Genomic DNA, 19,493 nt, shown 5'->3' with positions numbered 1-19,493 from the left:
CGTAAACATCGAGTGAGCGAGACGGAATAAAAACAAATACATTTTTGTTCTCAAGCCAATAAATCGACAATATACCTTGTGACAAGGTCAGTGCACTTTTTACAACACAACTCAGGTCCGAATTGACCATGTACCGTCGGTGAACTAATACATTTTACGGTAATAAGTGAAAAATAATCTGTTTTTTTTATATTGTTCCTGCTTATACAAGTCGACTGGTCAGTCGCGTTTTAAACATCTTCGCACTGAAGAGTTTCGCTGACTCCTCGTTATTGTTTCTGTTGAAAATCTTAGTCCAACGTTAATATTACAAGCCAATAGGTATGCTGAGTCTCCTATTCACTAATAATTTATTATTCCATTACATTTTATTCAATTAAGAAGACATAATTATATTTAAGTATACAGATTTATTATTGGTTGATAAAATCTCAATAAATGTGTTTTAGGTCAATTCAATAAAGATGATATCTTTTATTTCATATTCTTTAAATGAGCACTTGATTTTTGTACAGTATTTGCAGCGCTGATATGTTACAAATGATAATCTGTTTCTTCTAGTGTACTTCTACAATTTAATAACGGTAAAATTAATTAAATAATACATACATATAAAACAATTGAAATAACAAAAATACGTACATCTCTTTGAAGTGTAATTTTTCTGCTGTTAGTGCAAGTTTCCTAATATTTCTAATAGTGCAGGCGGCGGCGATTTGCACTTCCGGGTCATCTGATCCCACCAAACGTAGCACATGCTGTAAATTTTTAATATGAACACATCAACAATTGTAGAACACGTAGAAATTATAGGATAAATGGCTTTAGGCCGTTTTAAATAAAAACCTTGTATAAGTCTGTTGAAGAATTTTGACGAAACATTATTATTAACTTATATTTGTTAATATCGCACGGTTTTCATCTTAATAATTTCTTTATTAAAAAATAATGTAGAAATGGCGTAGTCGAAATACTTTTTATGTGGAAAACATTACTGTACATACTACATACCTTTATAACACCGGCAGAGTGCATGGTGATGCAGTTCATGGGCTCTTTACTTAAATGATACGCGGCTATGCAAACTCCCCTAAGAACATTTGTATTTTTGCTAGTCATGTAGTCAACTAATGGTGCAACCGCGTGCAATCGACCAAATTTAGCATTATTCTCCCCCCATTCGCAACAATGAGCTATGGCTAAGGTCAAATTTGCACGCAAATCTTCATTTTCCTAAAAGAGAATAAAATGTTAAATTGAAATAAAGCATTAATATATTGATTATTAAATTAAATAGTTCTAAATATTCAGGGGTTTAGTAAAATGTCGTTATTTCTATGTGTTAAGAATTACTAGAATAAGAAATTTGAATCAGTTCATTTTCGGACAAAAAGAATAATAAAATATGTTAATAAACTTGAAATTATAGATAAAAGCATGCAAAAATGTTAGGAAATTTATTTACTGTTTGGGCTTACTGGATTCTCTCTCTCTCTCTCTCTCTCTCTCTCTCTCTCTCTCTCTCTCTCTCTCTCTCTCTCTCTCTCTCTCTCTCTCTCTCTCTCTCTCTCTCTCTCTCTCTCTCTCTCTCTCTCTCTCTCTCTCTCTCTCTCTCTCTCTCTCTCTCTCTCTCTCTCTCTCTCTCTCTCTCTCTCTCTCTCTCTCTCTCTCTCTCTCTCTCTCTCTCTCTCTCTCTCTCTCTCTCTCTCTCTCTCTCTCTCTCTCTCTCTCTCTCTCTCTCTCTCTCTCTCTCTCTCTCTCTCTCTCTCTCTCTCTCTCTCTCTCTCTCTCTCTCTCTCTCTCTCTCTCTCTCTCTCTCTCTCTCTCTCTCTCTCTCTCTCTCTCTCTCTCTCTCTCTCTCTCTCTCTCTCTCTCTCTCTCTCTCTCTCTCTCTCTCTCTCTCTCTCTCTCTCTCTCTCTCTCTCTCTCTCTCTCTCTCTCTCTCTCTCTCTCTCTCTCTCTCTCTCTCTCTCTCTCTCTCTCTTTCTATTTTACATAACAATAAAAACGCGATGATATACATTATGCATTAAAAATATACTTTTATCATAAATATCATGAGAGGGATATTTTAAATTTCTGTGGAAATTATTTAAATTAAATCATTCGAACAAAAATGATTTGAAACAAAATTAAGAAAAAAGAAACGTAATAAGAAAATATCATTCCCAATCTCAAAATATTTTAACGAAATACTTCCATTAGTACAACACATAAATTCTAACTGTCACTTGATATCTGATCTGTAATATGTTAACATGCTTCCTTCTTCTTAAACTAGAAAGATTGACCCTCTGAAAGAATCTCAAAAAATGCCGAAAGAATTGTTAAAATTCTTTGGATATCCTGCAGGAAAGAAGAAAGAAAAGGTGTAGCGCCGAATAAAGATCGCAAAAATTACCGTGGACACAAGATTCGCCAGTTTCTCCACTACTCCATGATCGCTGAGAATACCCAAATTTTCCGGGTCCGGAGCGATTCCGGCAATAGTGGCACATACTGCGCTCAGTACTTCGGTATTGCTACTTTCAAGAAGACTGACTGTAAGCTCCAATCCACCTACAAATGCCCGTACCATTTCTGGAGAGTCTTTGGCATATTTGATACAGGATACCAATGCGAGGCAGGAGTTTCTTTTGATTATGTCACTAGGATGTTTCAGCAATGACCAGACCAGTCGAACACCATCATTGATGTGCTCTGGATCGTTGATGATGTCCATGCATTGTTCATTTTGCGCGCACTCCTTTATCACCAATGGTATGTTCTCCAATAAAGGCTCGTACGTAGAGCTTAATAATTTGATCTACACAGTGATTTAGATCTTATTAATATTTTTACTGCCATATGTTGACGATGATCATACTTGTTGGACCACGAATGATTTTTCAAATATATTACAGGAGAATTGAATGACATTTTTCTTTTCCTTTAACGTGTATTTCATACTATATCTCATTCTACTTTTGTATAGATTATATACAGTTCAAAACTGAATTTTCTAGCTCATATTTAACTTCAAGTTAAATATCTCAAAAGTAAAGACTTTTTAAAAGAATTCTAAAGAAATTCTAAAACAATAGTCAAATTAAAATGAATGCCATGAATTTTGCGTTTACTTTGTTATGTATCTATTACGTTGCTTCACCGCTTCTTTCTAATACTTTTTCAGCTACTGTAACTCAAATCTACAGAGTACGTGCGAGAAAACTTTATGGGATAATTTAAGGAACAAAGACGAAATCGGCCTTAAAATATTGAATCAGAGGATTAAAACGAAGATAATGGCCACTTTAAAGTAGCAAATAGAGATTAGAGATACTCATAAGTACCGAAGGGTATTAAGAGCCAAGATTAGGAAAATAATGATAATACCTCTCATCACAGATAAAGAAACAACTATAAACAACTAAAACCCGTAATCCATATTTTGATTTAACATATTAAATTCAGTAGAGCGACGAGATAAAAATATTTCCATAAAGAGAAATAAACGTAGAATCACCAGATTTGGCAAACCATCGTTGATCCTCAGAACATCTCTGTTAGCAGGATCTTTACAACATTCCGCCAGTGCTCCTACAACATTCGCCTGCACGTCGTCATCCTCGTGTTCTTCTAAAAATGGCACTAAAGCAGCGACCAAACCATTTTGATTGAATCTTATTACGTTCTCTGGACTTATGGCACATTTCCATATTCCGCCTGTGACTGCAGCTAACAATTGTTTATTAGCCCGGACTTCTTCGCATTGTAAAAGCTTGCACAATATATCCAGACCAGATGTCTGGCGAACCATGTCCCTGGCAATTTTGTTCGTTCCACATTTGAATATCGCCAGAGCGCAATTTTCTTTCAACTTAATATTGTCACTTTGCAGGTGTCGTACAACGTCACAGATAATATCTGTGGTCTCGAACGCTTTGCGAAATACGTTCTGTAATTGCGAAGGAATTATCAATGGCATATGTAAGTTGATAAATGTTTTATAAATTTTTAGATAAGGATTTGCTTATTATCTCGTTTATCGCAAATATATAAACAGCATTTATGCAATAGTATCAATCTTGATAATAGATAATATGTTGAACATTGATAAGAAATATTGGTATTATTGAATATTGATGAGAAACAAAAGATAATTGTTATATAATAATTCTGTTTATACTGAGAAAGTTATACTAGAAAATAAGATACATTATATCATATAAAATATACCACCCATGTAAACATCATATAAAACATGCATCAAAATTCGTGAATTAAAACACTTAAGTAAAAATATAATAAAATCGAGTTAAAAGAATTAAAGATCCAAAATATTTTAAATTTTAAATATTACCTGAAATTCTCAAATATCCACGTTTGAAATAACAGTTTAACATTTAAATCTCATTTACCTTAATTGCACATTGTTGAACAGCTCCCATCATCGGTACTACAAGAGAAGTGTGATGTGATTTCAGGAAACGTTCCATGAGCTTTACCACACCAAACTTGTGAAGTACGTCTCTCACTTTCGGACTACTGCTCAGAGAATCTAAAACTTTAGCACAGCCTATGGCAACCGCAACTAATTCCTTGTTAGTTTCGTTCAACTCATTGTACGATGTTCGAAGAATAGAATCTGGCACGTCCATCACATCTAACTATTAAAGGTTACAATTTTTTTATGATATAAAATCTTCGTTATACGATTATTTCGTTGATGATATGCTAAGAATTCCAAAAAATTTGTCAGAGGCTTCATAAAAAATTTCGCAAATAATTTCATTGATCACAAAATCAAAAAGTTAAATAAATATTTAAGAAATTATAAACTGATTAAGAAAGCTTACAATGAGAGGTATGCCTCCTCGAATTCGTATTTGTTTCCTTGCTTTCCTAATTCGTGCAACAATAGCCATAGTTTCTGCAGCTAAAACCTTCGCAGCAATAGAATAGAACGTCAATATAAAAATTATTCTCATTATTTCTATGGCATTCATAGTATCTTTAAATTAATGTAACTTATTTTGTATTGAGCTTTATTGGAAACGAATCTTATTACTTTATTTTGTGAATGAATTTTTCATTAGATTTGTTCAAAAAGGTGTACTATCATTATTATTGTACAAGAGGAATAAAATTGTAAATGTTCTTGTGCAAATGAACGATCAGTGAAGTATAAGAAAGTATACTGAACGAGCGAAAAACTAACTTGAATGTCTCTAGCTGGATGCTTTAACATTTGAATCAACGGTGTTACAATACCAAGATCGATTAGGTGCCGTCGCATTTCTGTAGATGACACGATCTGGAGTAAAACCGACAGGGAGCCATTCTGGCATTTTAAATCTCTCGTTTCGAGTAGATTCACCAGAATCTCCAGACCTCCCATCTCTCGAATCGCCTTTTGTATAATCTGTTATCGTAGAAAATTAAAGGTGCATTTTATTTGTCCTGTTTTATTAACTCTAATTATGGAGTATATTTTTGGAAAATTTGAATTTCTAATTGTCTTTAATTAATACATTAAGAATTTCTATGAAAAAGTTCTCCCCCTATTTCTTTCTCCATTATTTCATTCTAGATTATTTAATAAAAGTAATAATAAAAAATTACATTATTTAATATAAAATAAATGAAATAAATTTAATGTAAATATAATCGATAGTCAAAGTAGATTCTTAGTTTTCTAGTCGTTGGCACCCGGCATTACGATATACGATTAATTTTCATTTTCGTATGCAATACAAGTAACAATGATTAAATATCGTATAATTTTTCGAGAATATTTCACGCGAATGAATCGAATGTTGTAGAATTAATTCTAAATTCTTCGACATGTGAATTCATCGAATCTTCGCTTAGAAATTTTGTGCTTAATAATTAAAATTATAATTATATGGAATAAAAACTAAGTGAATTACCCTATTGGTCAGATCATAATCTTTTAAAAGACAGACAGCCACCATAGTTGCGGTTTGATTACCCGCTTTCATGTATCTGATAAGCTTCTGTATGTGCCAAAACTCTGATGGCACTTCCGGAGCTTCATCCTGCACGTATCTTAATTCATCGTCACTTTCTGATTCAGGTTCGTCATCTGTACTTTCTTCCTCCTGTTTTTCGCTGATGTAACGGACACGAGGACCGAATGGTTGTCCAGTGACTGCTGATATTAGTGGCTTCGATGGTTCTTCCGGTTCGATTACTTCCAGCATATCCGGCTCGATTCTTTATTCGAAAAAAAAAGAAAAATAGAGAAGATCAAAATGAAATGTCATAATTGTAGATCGTTGAAATAAAATCATAGGTTTCTTTAATTAAGCGATTAAACGCATAATGCAGTTATTTAATTACAAAATATCGTGATATTACAAATACTTACATATGTTAAATATTAAGGCTGTGAGACAAAAAATATTAAAAAACAAATAACTCTGTGAAATGACGGCTCTGGAACAAAAGGTATTAAAAAATAAGTAGAAGCATGAGTGTTGCAAACGTTATATAAAATTTGTTTTAGCACTTTGATGCGTTACAAAATGAAAATGAAATATTTATGAGATGATTGAGATTATAAGACGTATCGTTTTTTATTTACTCGGAAACTTATTTCATTTTTCAATTATTAATTTATCAAGTTTGACAATAAATAAATAATCAATCGTCATTTACCACCAAGTATTTCTATAGACACGTTAATATAGTACAATACTATATAATTAAATACTATAATTTATGTTTGAAGTACAGTGATTCTAAACTTACGTTGGTGGCGGTTCGATGGATATTTTCTTGGCATCTTTTTTCCGTTTCGGTGGCATAATCTTCTATTTCCAACTACAAGGAACGATGAGAACGTTGAAAACCTTGTTTCGTGTGGATAGGATAAAGTACCCTCTTTGTTTTGGACGCTTGGATTAAGAAATTTGTTAAGCTCCTTGTGCACGCAGCTATCGATCAAACAATTCATTACCATGTACAGCCCATGTAGGCATCTGTTCTGCGAATGATATAAAATTAATTTTATTTAATTTTCTTTCTTATGATACTTATTTACACGTCTAAATACTTATGTTTATATATATCGTAAATGTGCTTTAGTTAGCAACTTCTTCTATAATCTCTATCAAAAGATGTATTTTCTTCTTAAATATCTTCGACGCGCATTTTTAATTTCGTTTAGTTAAATTACATACTTGGTATTACAATACAAAAAATTGATCACTCGCTCGATCGATCAAATCGTTGTTTACTGACCTGAATAAATCGATTAATCGGACATATTTTTGTTTTATATACGTACATACTACGAGGGACAAACAAAGCAAAAATAAAATCGGAAAATTTAAAGCTATGTACATTTCTACAGCGCGTATACAGAAATGGACGATATATTAAAGTATAAACTCACATGGCAGATATATGACGCTGAAATTATTCAGTGTAAAATATTCTGAACGTAGCAGTACTTTGCCATACGATATTTATTTTTCGTTTAAATGACAGTTTCGTTTCGATTCTTCGCGTTCAGTCGATAACGTTCCAGGTTAATCGTGTCAATTGAGATTTACAAATGACAGAGTGAACATAAAAGCATTGATCGTTCGTCATTCTAAATTCTAGGTTAAAATTCTACAAAATTCCGGTCCATGTGTTCATTAATATCGAAACAAATATTTTCAGAACACATATATTCAAGCACAATAATGTATAATCATAATTGATGCATGGGAAAAGGAATTTACTGACCAAATATCGTTTTACGCAACTAATTAGATCGATGTAAAAGCATACGATGCACGTGACGTAAGCGTAAGGTAAGCGTAATAAATAAAATTAAGGGTGTTTTACTGTTTGATCTTTGGGAAACTCAATTTTGTTGTATTTTTTAAACTCTTATAGCTTCAAAATAAAAACCCTGGAGAATGTGGCAAGTAGTGGCTAAGATTTACATTTTTGAATTATTAGTTTTTTTATTTCAATCTATTTACTGTTGCAGCCAAACTCATCGTAACTAAGAATCTTCGGATTCTTTTATCTTGTAATGTGTATCGTATCGTATCGTGTATGTAAGTCGTAAGTCATTTTTCTTATCTAAGAGAGCGCGTTCTACGGTATATAATACTGTCAATTTGTCTATTTCTTTTTAGCAAAATTTACAGACGTTACTGAAACATAGATAAATACAGTTTTTGCAAAATATAAAATGCTAATGAAAAGGATTGTATAGATCATTAGTAAAAAAAATGTAAAAAAGAATCTAATAATACGAGTCACTTTAAATGTTACAGAATGAAGAACTTTATGGAAAAAGGTGGAAGTACGGAAAATCTAAAAGCGGTTTGTAAAATTGCTAAGAAAATCAAATGTTCCGTATACACATATATGCTACTCCATTTTCAGTGGTGTTGCTTTTAATATCCTTGTCAATATGGCTTTGTATATGCCGCTGGGGATTTCGGTATAATTTGAAAGACCGAGAAGTAATTAATTACTTATATAAAATTCTAATGCTGTTAAAGTATCTTTAATCATCATAATTGTGTTTTATACTTTTTAAATTAAATAAATGAATGGACACAGATTAATGACACTTATATAAACAACTTACACGTACAGATTTTATCCTGTTTAATTTTATACTTCATCGTCATTACTATGTTGAACATGCTTTTTTTGGGTCATATGCGATTTTATTGCGAACGTCCACGAGGAATTAAGAATTAAGAACCACATACTGTAACAGGTAAAAGCAATAATATTTATAAATATATATTGTTCATACTCTTTTTAGTTGATCTTTATTGAAAGGATAAAAAATGAAGAAATCGATTAATATTTTAATATACGTAAGAGAATATATTACACATTAAAGTTTTTACAAAATGTATTATTACTTTATAGCCACAGCATCGATTATCACAGTACTTTTATTATCTTAATTCGTTAATCGATCAAGAAATATTTTCTTTATATTGTTATGAAAATCAAGGAATATTTAAATTGAAAGTAATTTATCTAATAATGTAAATAAATAGAGCATTCAAATGAACCGCGCTTAGAAACTGAATATGTCGATCTATCGGAACGGTATACTTACATAGGTTATATTCACAATAGGTGATCGTACGCTTATTTTAATTTTTTCTGAATAACTATACGTGTTTAATCAAAATTCAAGGTATTGTATCAAATGATCTACTAGATTAATATTGAAATTAATTTAAATAATAAACGTAAACAGTACTTTTAACATTTTTGATACATTACTAACCTATAAGTGTAGTGTTATTTAAATTCAACATAATTATTGAGATAAAATATATTATTAAAGAAATTATATTAGAATCAATCCTATTTTATCTCTTATTAAAGAAATTATATTAGAATAAGTTAATGTCATGTTTATTACTTACTGTTGTTTTATGATATCCATTTTATGTTAGTGAATACTTTTATATTATATGTATTAATATATTTTAATCTCATTGTAAAAGGTAATTAAAATGCATATGCAAATACAACGATTGATATAATAAACAAGGAAAATATTAATAAAGGTCTAATTCTGGATATCCTTTTCAGATGGGAATGCGTAAACATGCTCAATTTCTTGCTCGGACAGTTATGGTTCAAGATAATAATATAGAAAAAGCTTCTCGTTTGTTAAATAGCATATTGTCAAAAGAAGGTATTTTTGAACAATATAGACGTACTAGATACTATGAAAAACCTACCCAAACAAGAAGGAGGATTAATTTTGAAAAATGTAAAGCTATTTATACCGAGGACATGACTAGAAAAATTCAGTTTATTTTAAGAAAAAATAGAGAAAATCCATATCCTGGCTCTGACTAAACTGTACTTATGTTTTCATTAAGTGTCTTGTATAATTTTAAAGTCATCTGTAAGTTTGTATGCATATGATATAGTGGTAAATATCCTTACTTTATGTATATTCTGTATAACTGGTTAAAAGACGTTAAATAAATTACAAACGTATGCCGTCGGTATGTCAGAAGCTGATACACAGAATTCCATTTAATGTCACGTCTATCTTATCATTAGCCAGTTATATCATTACATCTGTACCTCGTTTATGGTCATATGTCATATATTATTTCATGCTGAATCGGTAACGTCAGAAATTACACAAAAAATTACGGAAAAATAGAAATTCAGAAGACGCGGAATAAGATGGTACGTTGGATATTAGATCAACTTGTAGTTTTTGTATTAAACTACAGTTTCAAATAAATTGTATCTGAAAAGGAATACATATGCATATAATTCAAAGTATGATTTGTATCGTGGCGCCATCCTATGAACTACTTGAACCACTGATTTCTTTAAAACTTGATGGATAAGGGTCAGTTTTCTGTTTGTACAATTTTTTAAACAATTTTCATCTCTGGTATAATAGATATCATTTTCATTTTAAAATTAATTATAAAGAATTTTTCAATGTATTAATGGAAAAACAAAATATCGTTAAGATACACTGTAATTTCATAATTATCGATTTAAAAGGATATGAGATAAGGGTTCATTATTCAACATTTAGCTTTATTTTTATGTATTGTTTCTTATCCAAAGTTACGAAATGAGAAATTTATGAAAATTAAATCAAATATAATACCAAAAATATCGTAAGCTACGATGCAACTAATTTTATAAAGTATTTGAAGTATATCGAATAAATATTATCAAAGGTGCCAGAGTAAACAGCATGTTTTTGACAGATATTTTCAACGTTGTTTTCAACGTTGTAACTTCATTGACTGTTCTAATTTCAAAAAAACCTTTTACCGTAGTATTCTACGCATGTGAAACCAAACAATATATATATATATATATATATATATATATATATCCAATTTCTCACATTTACAAGGTGCTACACTGTATTACTTCTGTGACGTGTAACTGGAAATGACGAGTTTTGTCGCTTTTTAAATTTACATTTGTTTACAATAGTCAAGAAGATGACGTGTATATTACAATGGTAAGCGTTAACAATAAGGGTAATCTAGTTCTCATGGAAAATTACTTCTGGTTATTTTTAATAACGCTGTATTGTTCTTTAACGAGAATAGTTGAGCTAGTTATCGTTAGTTGCAATTGAAGCGATCTTGATATAATTTACAAATTGATTAGCAAGTTGCAGCTTCGTATCGAAAGTGAAACGTAATGAAGCAGAAAGTTATCTTTCTCAGTATTATTTAGAGTTACAATATAAGTTCCAAATTTTTTATTAAATCTTAAAAATAGATCAAATATGTTTGGATATGACCTTTAAAATTAAATCAGTATTTTCTTAATAATCTTAAAACAACGTAATCGTACGAAACGTACACACATACGCAAACATAGGAAAGTAACAGTCGTATTAAATTTCTTAACGTTATTTCTCTCTTATTATTAAGATTAAATGCTTGTAAAATTAAAAATAAAGTTTGTTTACCTAATCAATACATTATTTATAGTGAGTGATATGAATCGGAATAAATTGTGCGATCCGTATTAATTAAAATAAAGAAAATAATAATACACAGTATATAAAATATAATCAGTAATTACGCATAATATTTAGTGTGTGATGTGTAATGATACAATAACAGATGTATGTACAGGGTGGTTGGTAACTGGTGGTACAAGCGGAAAGGGGGTGATTCTACGCGAAAAAAGAAGTCGAAAATATAGAATAAAAATTTAAAAATTTAAAAATTTGAAAATTTAAAAATTTAAAAATTCGAAAATTTGAAAATTTAAAAATTTGAAAATTTGAAAATTTAAAAATTTGAAAATTTGAAAATTTAAAAATTTGAAAATTTAAAAATTTGAAAATTTAAAAATTTGAAAATTTAAAAATTTGAAAATTTAAAAATTTGAAAATTTAAAAATTTGAAAATTTAAAAATTTGAAAATTTAAAAATTTGAAAATTTAAAAATTTGAAAATTTAAAAATTTGAAAATTTAAAAATTTGAAAATTTAAAAATTTGAAAATTTAAAAATTTGAAAATTTAAAAATTTGAAAATTTAAAAATTTGAAAATTTAAAAATTTGAAAATTTAAAAATTTGAAAATTTAAAAATTTGAAAATTTAAAAATTTGAAAATTTAAAAATTTGAAAATTTAAAAATTTGAAAATTTAAAAATTTGAAAATTTAAAAATTTGAAAATTTAAAAATTTGAAAATTTAAAAATTTGAAAATTTAAAAATTTGAAAATTTAAAAATTTGAAAATTTAAAAATTTGAAAATTTAAAAATTTGAAAATTTAAAAATTTGAAAATTTAAAAATTTGAAAATTTAAAAATTTAAAAATTTAAAAATTTAGAAAATTAAAAAAATAACGTCAATCGAGACAACGATCTACAGTGAGATTCGTTATATAAAGTGCACGCGTACCGAGCGAAAATTCAAAGTCGATTTTCTCGAAAACAAAGCTTCAAACGAAAAATTTTTATTCTATATTTTCGACTTCTTTTTTCGCGTAGAATCACCCCCTTTCCGCTTGTACCAACAGTTACCAACCACCCTGTATATACGGAAGGAGATACGAATGAAGTAATAATGTTTATCAGTTTATAAGTAGACCGCAATTATAGTTTGATTTGTTTATGAGGAGTGTTCGCTTGCTTGCGTCTTACACGTATATTGGCAAAATAGTTTATTATTCAAGAGTAATAAGACTACGTGTATATGTCTGCTATCTTGAAATATACTTTCTTCAGTAGTCTGTATATTTTCTCCTAGGGCTGAGATCTACATTTAGAACGTTGGTAATAAGAACGTAAACGTACTCGTGACGCGCATGATGGAATTATGAATCGTCTTAAATTTTAAATTTTCTGGTAACCTGTTATTAAAAATCCGATTATATGAATTAAACAGAGGGGAATTCTAAAATATAATCTTTTAAATAATTCAGTAAATCTATCGTGATATTTTATGGTTCTAAAATCTATACGTTTCTGTCAATATGTATAAGGTTTACGTTTTTCAAAAAGCAATTTGTTTAATTTTTCTAAGGAAATGTTTAGAAAAAAAAATAGAAAATAAGCCATTTTACGATGTAAGATATCAAGTAATATTTTCACGTTAATATAAGAAGTTACGGTCAGTTTATTAAAAAGGAGAAATGTCGTTCGTGTGTTATGTATCTATATCGGTCTTCTGCAAAAACATAGTCCGGGATGGTAAAACTTTTTCCAAGTAGCGCACCATTTTTCCTAAGTAATTTTCGTTATCTTTACTTTGGAAAGAACTTTAATCTAGTTTTTGCAATCATCTTACCAACTTCAGGTTCTCGACTAAAAAGATTATGAAATACAAAATTTTATTTCGTTTATTTTGGTTTTATGTTTAATTGATTCTTTGCTTCCACTGTATAAATATCTTCACATATCCAATAATTAACTTCTGATACGATAAGTACGTAAATAATGTTGCAGTTTACAAGACAAAAAATTCACCATAGTAGAAAGAGGACGAAACTCTCATTGCAATATGATGAACGCAATAAGAAAAAATGATTAGGAGATTTTTATGCAATCGAAAGATACATGAAATTATTCGATTAAAATAAACTGAATAATGATTTTAATAAACTGAATAATAATTTTTTGTCCTGTCTACGCTGGTATTCCTGTTTTTCCTTCTTGCTAGGGAACTTGGCACCACTATCCATTCATTTTTGCTATCTATTCAATTTTCGCCAAGTTGGCGAATTCATTGCCAAGAAAACCGACAAAACGTTTTGTCTTTGCTCTGGTTTCAGCACGCGAGGTAGAAAACACGGAGAATGAAGTCAGAGTTTGTAAAAAACAATTCAACGAGATTTGTCTTCTTGGATGACAAGCGCAGATTAGGAAAGCAAGACGTGAAACGACGAATACTTTTATTAAAATTGGAAAGTTTTAAGAAAGAAAGTTAGAAATTGAAAGGTAAAATTACGATTCCATACATTACATATTTCTTTTTCTTCTAACCGGTTTATTTATTTGCATTTTTTTATAGATTATCTTCTGACCGTCTACAGACTGTCAGAACTAGAACTTACAAGTCGTTCTAAGAAAAACAATTTTGCGCACACATTTTACGATCAGACGTTTGTCAAAGTGGCGCACTAACTGTTTACAATCTGTAATTTCCTCGATAGAATCGTTCATTCAGATACGAATTTCGTTTATGATGATTGCATTATACAGGCTGGTAAAATATCGTAACTATATTATACAGGGTGGTTGGTAATTGGTGGTACAAGCGGAAAGGGGATGATTCTACGCGAAAAAAGAAGTCGAAAATATAGAATAAAAATTTAAAAATTTAAAAATTTAAAATTTAAAAATTCAAAAATTCAAAAATTTAAAAATTCAAAAATTTAAAAATTTAAAAATTTAAAAATTTAAAAATTCAAAAATTCAAAAATTTAAAAATTCGAAAATTCAAAAATTTAAAAATTTAAAAATTTAAAAATTATAAAATTTAAAAAATAACGTCAATCGAGAGAACAATCTACAGTGAGATCCGTTATATCGAGACGCGATAAAGTGCACGCGTACCGAGCGAAAATTCAAAGTCGCTTTTCTCGACAACAAAGCTTCAAACGAAAAATTCTTATTCTATATTTTCGACTTCTTTTTTCGCGTAGAATCATCCCCTTTCCGCTTGTACCACCAATTACCAACCACCCTGTATAATATAGTTACGATATTTTGCTTCGATCTTTCTATCTTTCGTCGCGTTTTCAAAAATATGAATTTGCATTTTGGTACAATCAGTAATAAATTATTATTAAGAAGGGATCGATCGATGACAACGAGATTCAAATGCAGTAACGAGGAAAGAACTATAATAGATTCTGTATAGGAGCAGACGAGAAAAAGAGTGAATTGCGCGGACAAGGGGAAGAAACGACGAAACAAACAATTTATAGAAGAATACAGAGAGGTTGAACGAGAAAAATAGTTAACTAAACTAACTAGTAATTAATTGGAATTTAATAAAAATTAATTAAAATTGATAAGATTCTCGAGTATTTCGAGTATCTCGAAATACCGAAATTACCTTTAAATTTTTGTATTTATGAATAGATATATCGATTGGTACACATTGTACGGTACTGCACTGTATTGAGCAATCCGGGAAGTTAGTTTCGATTTACATTTCGATGCTCAGGTTTTTCGGTGAGAAACTTTTCAATATAATATTTCATGTCGACAAAATTCCATAGAAAACGAAACGAATTTTCCAGGCAACCCAATATTTATATATTGATTTTATTGGCTATGCCAATAAATGATCAAAATATAGAAAGAAAAAGGCAGATTTATCTATCGTCGTGTTTCATAAAAAGTCGGTCACATTGCATGGTATAACGATGTCAACTGACAATTGGTGAGTCAGAGCGTGAGCGTGAAAATTGGCAAGTCGAGGATTTGAAGATGGATAAGGGAGAAGCGGAGGGTAGTGTGCAAACGGACCGATATAGAGAGTACGAAGAAATGGATAGTTTCCCAAGAGAGAGACAGAAAGAGAGAGAGAGAGAGAGAATTCCAGTTCCAGGCAAACTGTCTTGCCAGCAGTTCGAAGATAGTTTCGGTCCAGATTCCTCGGAGTTAGGCCAAACCGCGTTTCCAACCAAAACGTCCACTGTTTTCAACGGAGTCGCTTCTCCACGTTGACTTCGAAACGAGCTTCTTCCGAATGCTGAGTGTTGGATTTCCTGCGTAATCAATTCAACGAATACGATGGTTCCTCTTCTTTTCTAATTGTTGTTTGTATTAGACGTTTGTATCGGTAGACTTTATTCGATTACACGACAATTTTTCGCTAATGTTCGTGTCAATGATAGAAATTGCTTTTTCCTTCTAAAAAGTAAGTTGAATCTAGATACAAGATTTTAGAAATACCATGGTTTCCATGTGTAATGAACAAACGATATTAGTAAATTAAGAGATCTTTATTATTTAGCAATCGCAGTTTGTAGAATTCCTTTGGACAAACTGTTTTCGCAATTTTGCAAGTTAAAGTAAGAAAATACTACAAATTGACAGAATGAGCGAACATTATCCATAATCCATAGTCAGCAACGAAAATTATTAATCTATCGAAATTTGTGAAAATTTTGCAAATAATCTTTTACAACTCGCGTCGCTGTTGTACAATGAACGCTTAAGAAAAAGGGAATGAAGTATTAGTCAATAATTTTTAAATTGTTTACGGCTGTCGTGTTGGCTTGCATGCAATTAACTAATTCGCAATGTATAAAATCTACTGGAAATGCTTTATTTGCTTTACTATTACATAAGAGAATTTATTAGAATTATTAGAAAGACGTTTTTATAAATTATGGTATTTTATTAATATTAACAAGTTAATTATGCAAGAGCCCTATGTGGTTATCTTAAATAGTAAAGATAGGATTCCAAACTTTGGATATAGGTACAGGATACCACGTGCTGTTGTATAATATACATTACTGTTTCCCTTTCATTTGATTCCTGCAAATGTTTTCGAATGGAAATTTATTCTTCTGTGTGTTTATATATGCACATGTCATATGTATATGTATACGTCCATAAATGTTCATCTTTCTAACGGGATGTTTGTTGTTCATAAATATTTTCATAGATTAATTCCAAATGGATTTCAATGTTTGAGTTGCAAAAGTGTCAACTTTGACGTAAGAGAATGGCAAACATATTTTTAAGAACTTACACAGAATATCATAACTTAAATTTATTCTGAAGATACTTAGTGACCTTAGAAACTTTTATCTATCTTAGAAATAACGACGAAGTATATTTTTCATACTTTACCTTGTATATTCTTCTGTTCCAAGATTTTTTCACTTCCTATTGAATATTCATGATTGTGCCTGATTTGAAGACATGAGTAGATATATAACACCAGTCCCATAATTTATACATACATCCGTGACATATATATGGTTAATGATCCTACTCATTCGCGTTATGAAATACTGGCAAATTGATAGGCTCTCATACATTGTGTATGTCAATTCGTAATATCGTTGGCAGAATATTCGATTCTGTTTATTTCTCAATTGCTTCTTTTATTTGTAAAACTAAACCTCTTTGTTATTCGTTAAGGTAACAGAACACAATGAAAAGATCGTAACTTGCGATAAGACTACGAAGGAAATACGCTTTACATATTTCTTCAAAGTACAATCCTCAGATCCTTCGTTTTCTATCAATCGAGGCAAAAACCAATAGAATTTCCTATATTGCTGGAATTTCCTAAATTATTGCTTTCGAATTTCAGCCACTCTAAACATTTGAATAGATAAAAATTACTGCAAGATTTATCGCCGTGAGCTTCATTTGATTAAAGAGCCTAGTCAAAAGTGTCAGAAACAAGATTTCCGGGAAGGAAGACCGTGAGACAGATTTTCAACCGAGGCGGCAATCCCAACGCTCTTCTAACTTTTAGAGCGCTTCGTTGTGAAGCGATTACTCTAGTCCGTCAGCTCATGAATACCACTCGTTAGGCGTACGTGATGAGAGCAAAAGGAATCGTCGCGTATATCGTAAGGGGAAGGTTGAAAATTGCTTCGAAGCGCACGATTAACGTGGCAAGATCCGCCTTTAAATATGCCAATTCGATGGAGAACTTCGTTTATGATTGAAATACCGGCGGATCGCGAGCGTGTTTCTTGAAACTGGGACCTGACCCCGCTATAACGAGGCCGAACTTGAAGCAACAATCTCGTTTTGCAACTTGTTGCAGCTGTTCGTTTCGTACAAAGGGAATTAGAATTGGAAGAATCCGATATCTTTTATTCGGGTTTCCAAATAATAAGGAATAGAGGATTATAAGAGTTTGAAGTAGAACTCGTTCTTTGCGTTAGGGACGAAGAGATGCTGGGGGAATTAGAATAGAAAAGTAAAAAGATCTGATCTTATCGGAGTTTCTAAATAACGAAGAAATAATTATGAGGCTTTAAAATAGGAACATCTTTCTTTACATAGAAGATATGGGGTTGTTAAGAGAGTTGAAATCGAAGAATGAAGTAAATCTGATTTCTACTATGAAAATTGTATCGATACGGCGTATAGTATGTAGTATCGTATGAATTGACTTTTAGAATAGAAAATTCTAAGGTTGTCGAATAGAATCCACTTTTTGTGTATGCGAAATGTTGGGGTAATTGAAACTGTAGGAGAAAGTAAATCTCATTTCTTCCATCGAAATATCCAAATACATCGTGATTTTTCAATTTTCAGAGTAGAAAATCATAAGAGGTTCGAATAGAATTCTTATTCGATACATAGGAAATGTTGAAAGGATTGGGATTAAAAAATAAAATAAAACGAAGTACATAGTGTCAAAGTAATAGATTATGTTAGTTATTATAAATTGGTTTCTTCGAAGATTATAAAAATGGAGTACTAGCACACTAAAATATAATAAATGGTTATGGAGATGTCGTCTTCTGTATATGTAATAATAATAATAGCGATCATTGATAAATTTCTCTTAATCGATTATACGAGGAAATAGGTGAAAATTGATGTTTAAAATTGTGTTAATTATAGTCACTACAGCTCGAAACGGACTCTCGGGATAGAAATTTCAAAAATATTTTTTTAACGTTTAACGATTCACAGTTAACGATTGATTAAACATTAATAGGTTCAGCATTTTCAGTATTACATTTTTAACAGCATCTTTGGACTCGGTAAATGATTTTATACAAGTTTAGAATTAGATAACATTTAGGGCGCAATTTTAAAATAACGACGATTCGATGATCAGAATTTATAAATGAATCACATTTTAAAACGAAAGCTTCGGCTATTCGTAATTTCCAATCCTCGGATACTAATTTCAATCAGCTCTCAGGAAATTGAAAGACAAAAATATCGTGTAATCTTCCGCTACTAAAAAGAGCGCAATTGAGAAATGACAATCCCTGTCTGGGAAGAATGCAGAGCAGAGAACGGAACGATTTCACCAAACAGAAGTTCGATTAAACGAACGATAGAGGAAGGAATTGGGGAAAAAACCAATCTGCAAAGCGTTAGATTTCAGCTTCCTGAAATGTATTCTGCTGAAAGATCAAAGAGTCCTCTTGCAAATATCAGTTGGTTCCGCTAGAACAACCGCACTTTCAATCATTAAACCTGCCAGGCGATATCGTCGATTACTACACGTAGAAACTCATCATTAAACGTGTAGAAAAGATCCTTTATTCTGCACAATTTGCTTGTAATCTGTGAACGATTGCTGGTATCAAAGGCGCTCTTTACAAAGCGTAACTGATGTTAATTTTATTCGTTTTCTCTGTTTGGGTTATATCATTGGCAACACCGTTACAAAAATTGATTGATTTTAAAATTACCAAAAAATAAGAATTTAAATTTCAATCTTAGTTTAAAACTTGTACTTCTGTGTTGATTATTAAATTCGAATTATCAACGATATTTTAATGGTTTTCGTGTAAATTATAAATTATCTTTCTCGAGTTT

The 19,493-nt window shown here is 30.7% G+C and overlaps 2 protein-coding genes across 5 annotated transcripts; one reads left to right on the top strand and one right to left on the bottom strand.

Annotated features, from left to right (window-relative positions):
- Positions 1-158: 158 nt before the first annotated feature.
- LOC100748113 (armadillo repeat-containing protein gudu) lies at positions 159-9,578 on the bottom strand. 4 transcript variants are annotated; one of them, XM_033324476.1, is made up of 12 exons: positions 9,408-9,578; positions 6,757-8,728; positions 6,374-6,391; positions 5,913-6,219; positions 5,201-5,404; positions 4,839-4,925; positions 4,401-4,649; positions 3,506-3,937; positions 2,402-2,806; positions 1,012-1,233; positions 643-758; positions 159-568 (listed from the first exon to the last, which is right to left on the bottom strand). In XM_033324476.1, the coding sequence occupies exons 4-12, from the start codon at positions 6,204-6,206 to the stop codon at positions 535-537; spliced, it is 2,043 nt and encodes a 680-aa protein (XP_033180367.1). In that variant the 5' UTR covers positions 6,207-6,219; positions 6,374-6,391; positions 6,757-8,728; positions 9,408-9,578; the 3' UTR covers positions 159-534. The 4 variants fall into 4 exon arrangements, with proteins under 4 accessions (XP_033180367.1, XP_033180366.1, XP_033180365.1 ...); XM_033324475.1 differs by having other exon boundaries at positions 6,374-8,728; XM_033324474.1 differs by having other exon boundaries at positions 5,913-6,441.
- On the top strand, positions 9,577-10,155 carry LOC100747624 (28S ribosomal protein S21, mitochondrial). Its single transcript, XM_024372101.2, has one exon. It carries the CDS (start codon positions 9,577-9,579, stop codon positions 9,847-9,849), a length of 273 nt encoding a protein of 90 aa, XP_024227869.1. The 3' UTR covers positions 9,850-10,155.
- The last annotated feature ends 9,338 nt before the right edge of the window (positions 10,156-19,493 follow it).

This window comes from Bombus impatiens, unplaced genomic scaffold, assembly GCF_000188095.3.
Source record: "Bombus impatiens unplaced genomic scaffold, BIMP_2.2 scf_3007, whole genome shotgun sequence".
Lineage (NCBI taxonomy): Eukaryota > Metazoa > Arthropoda > Insecta > Hymenoptera > Apidae > Bombus > Bombus impatiens.
Note: the sequence above shows the minus strand (reverse complement) of the source record. Positions and strands in the feature narration are given on the sequence as shown.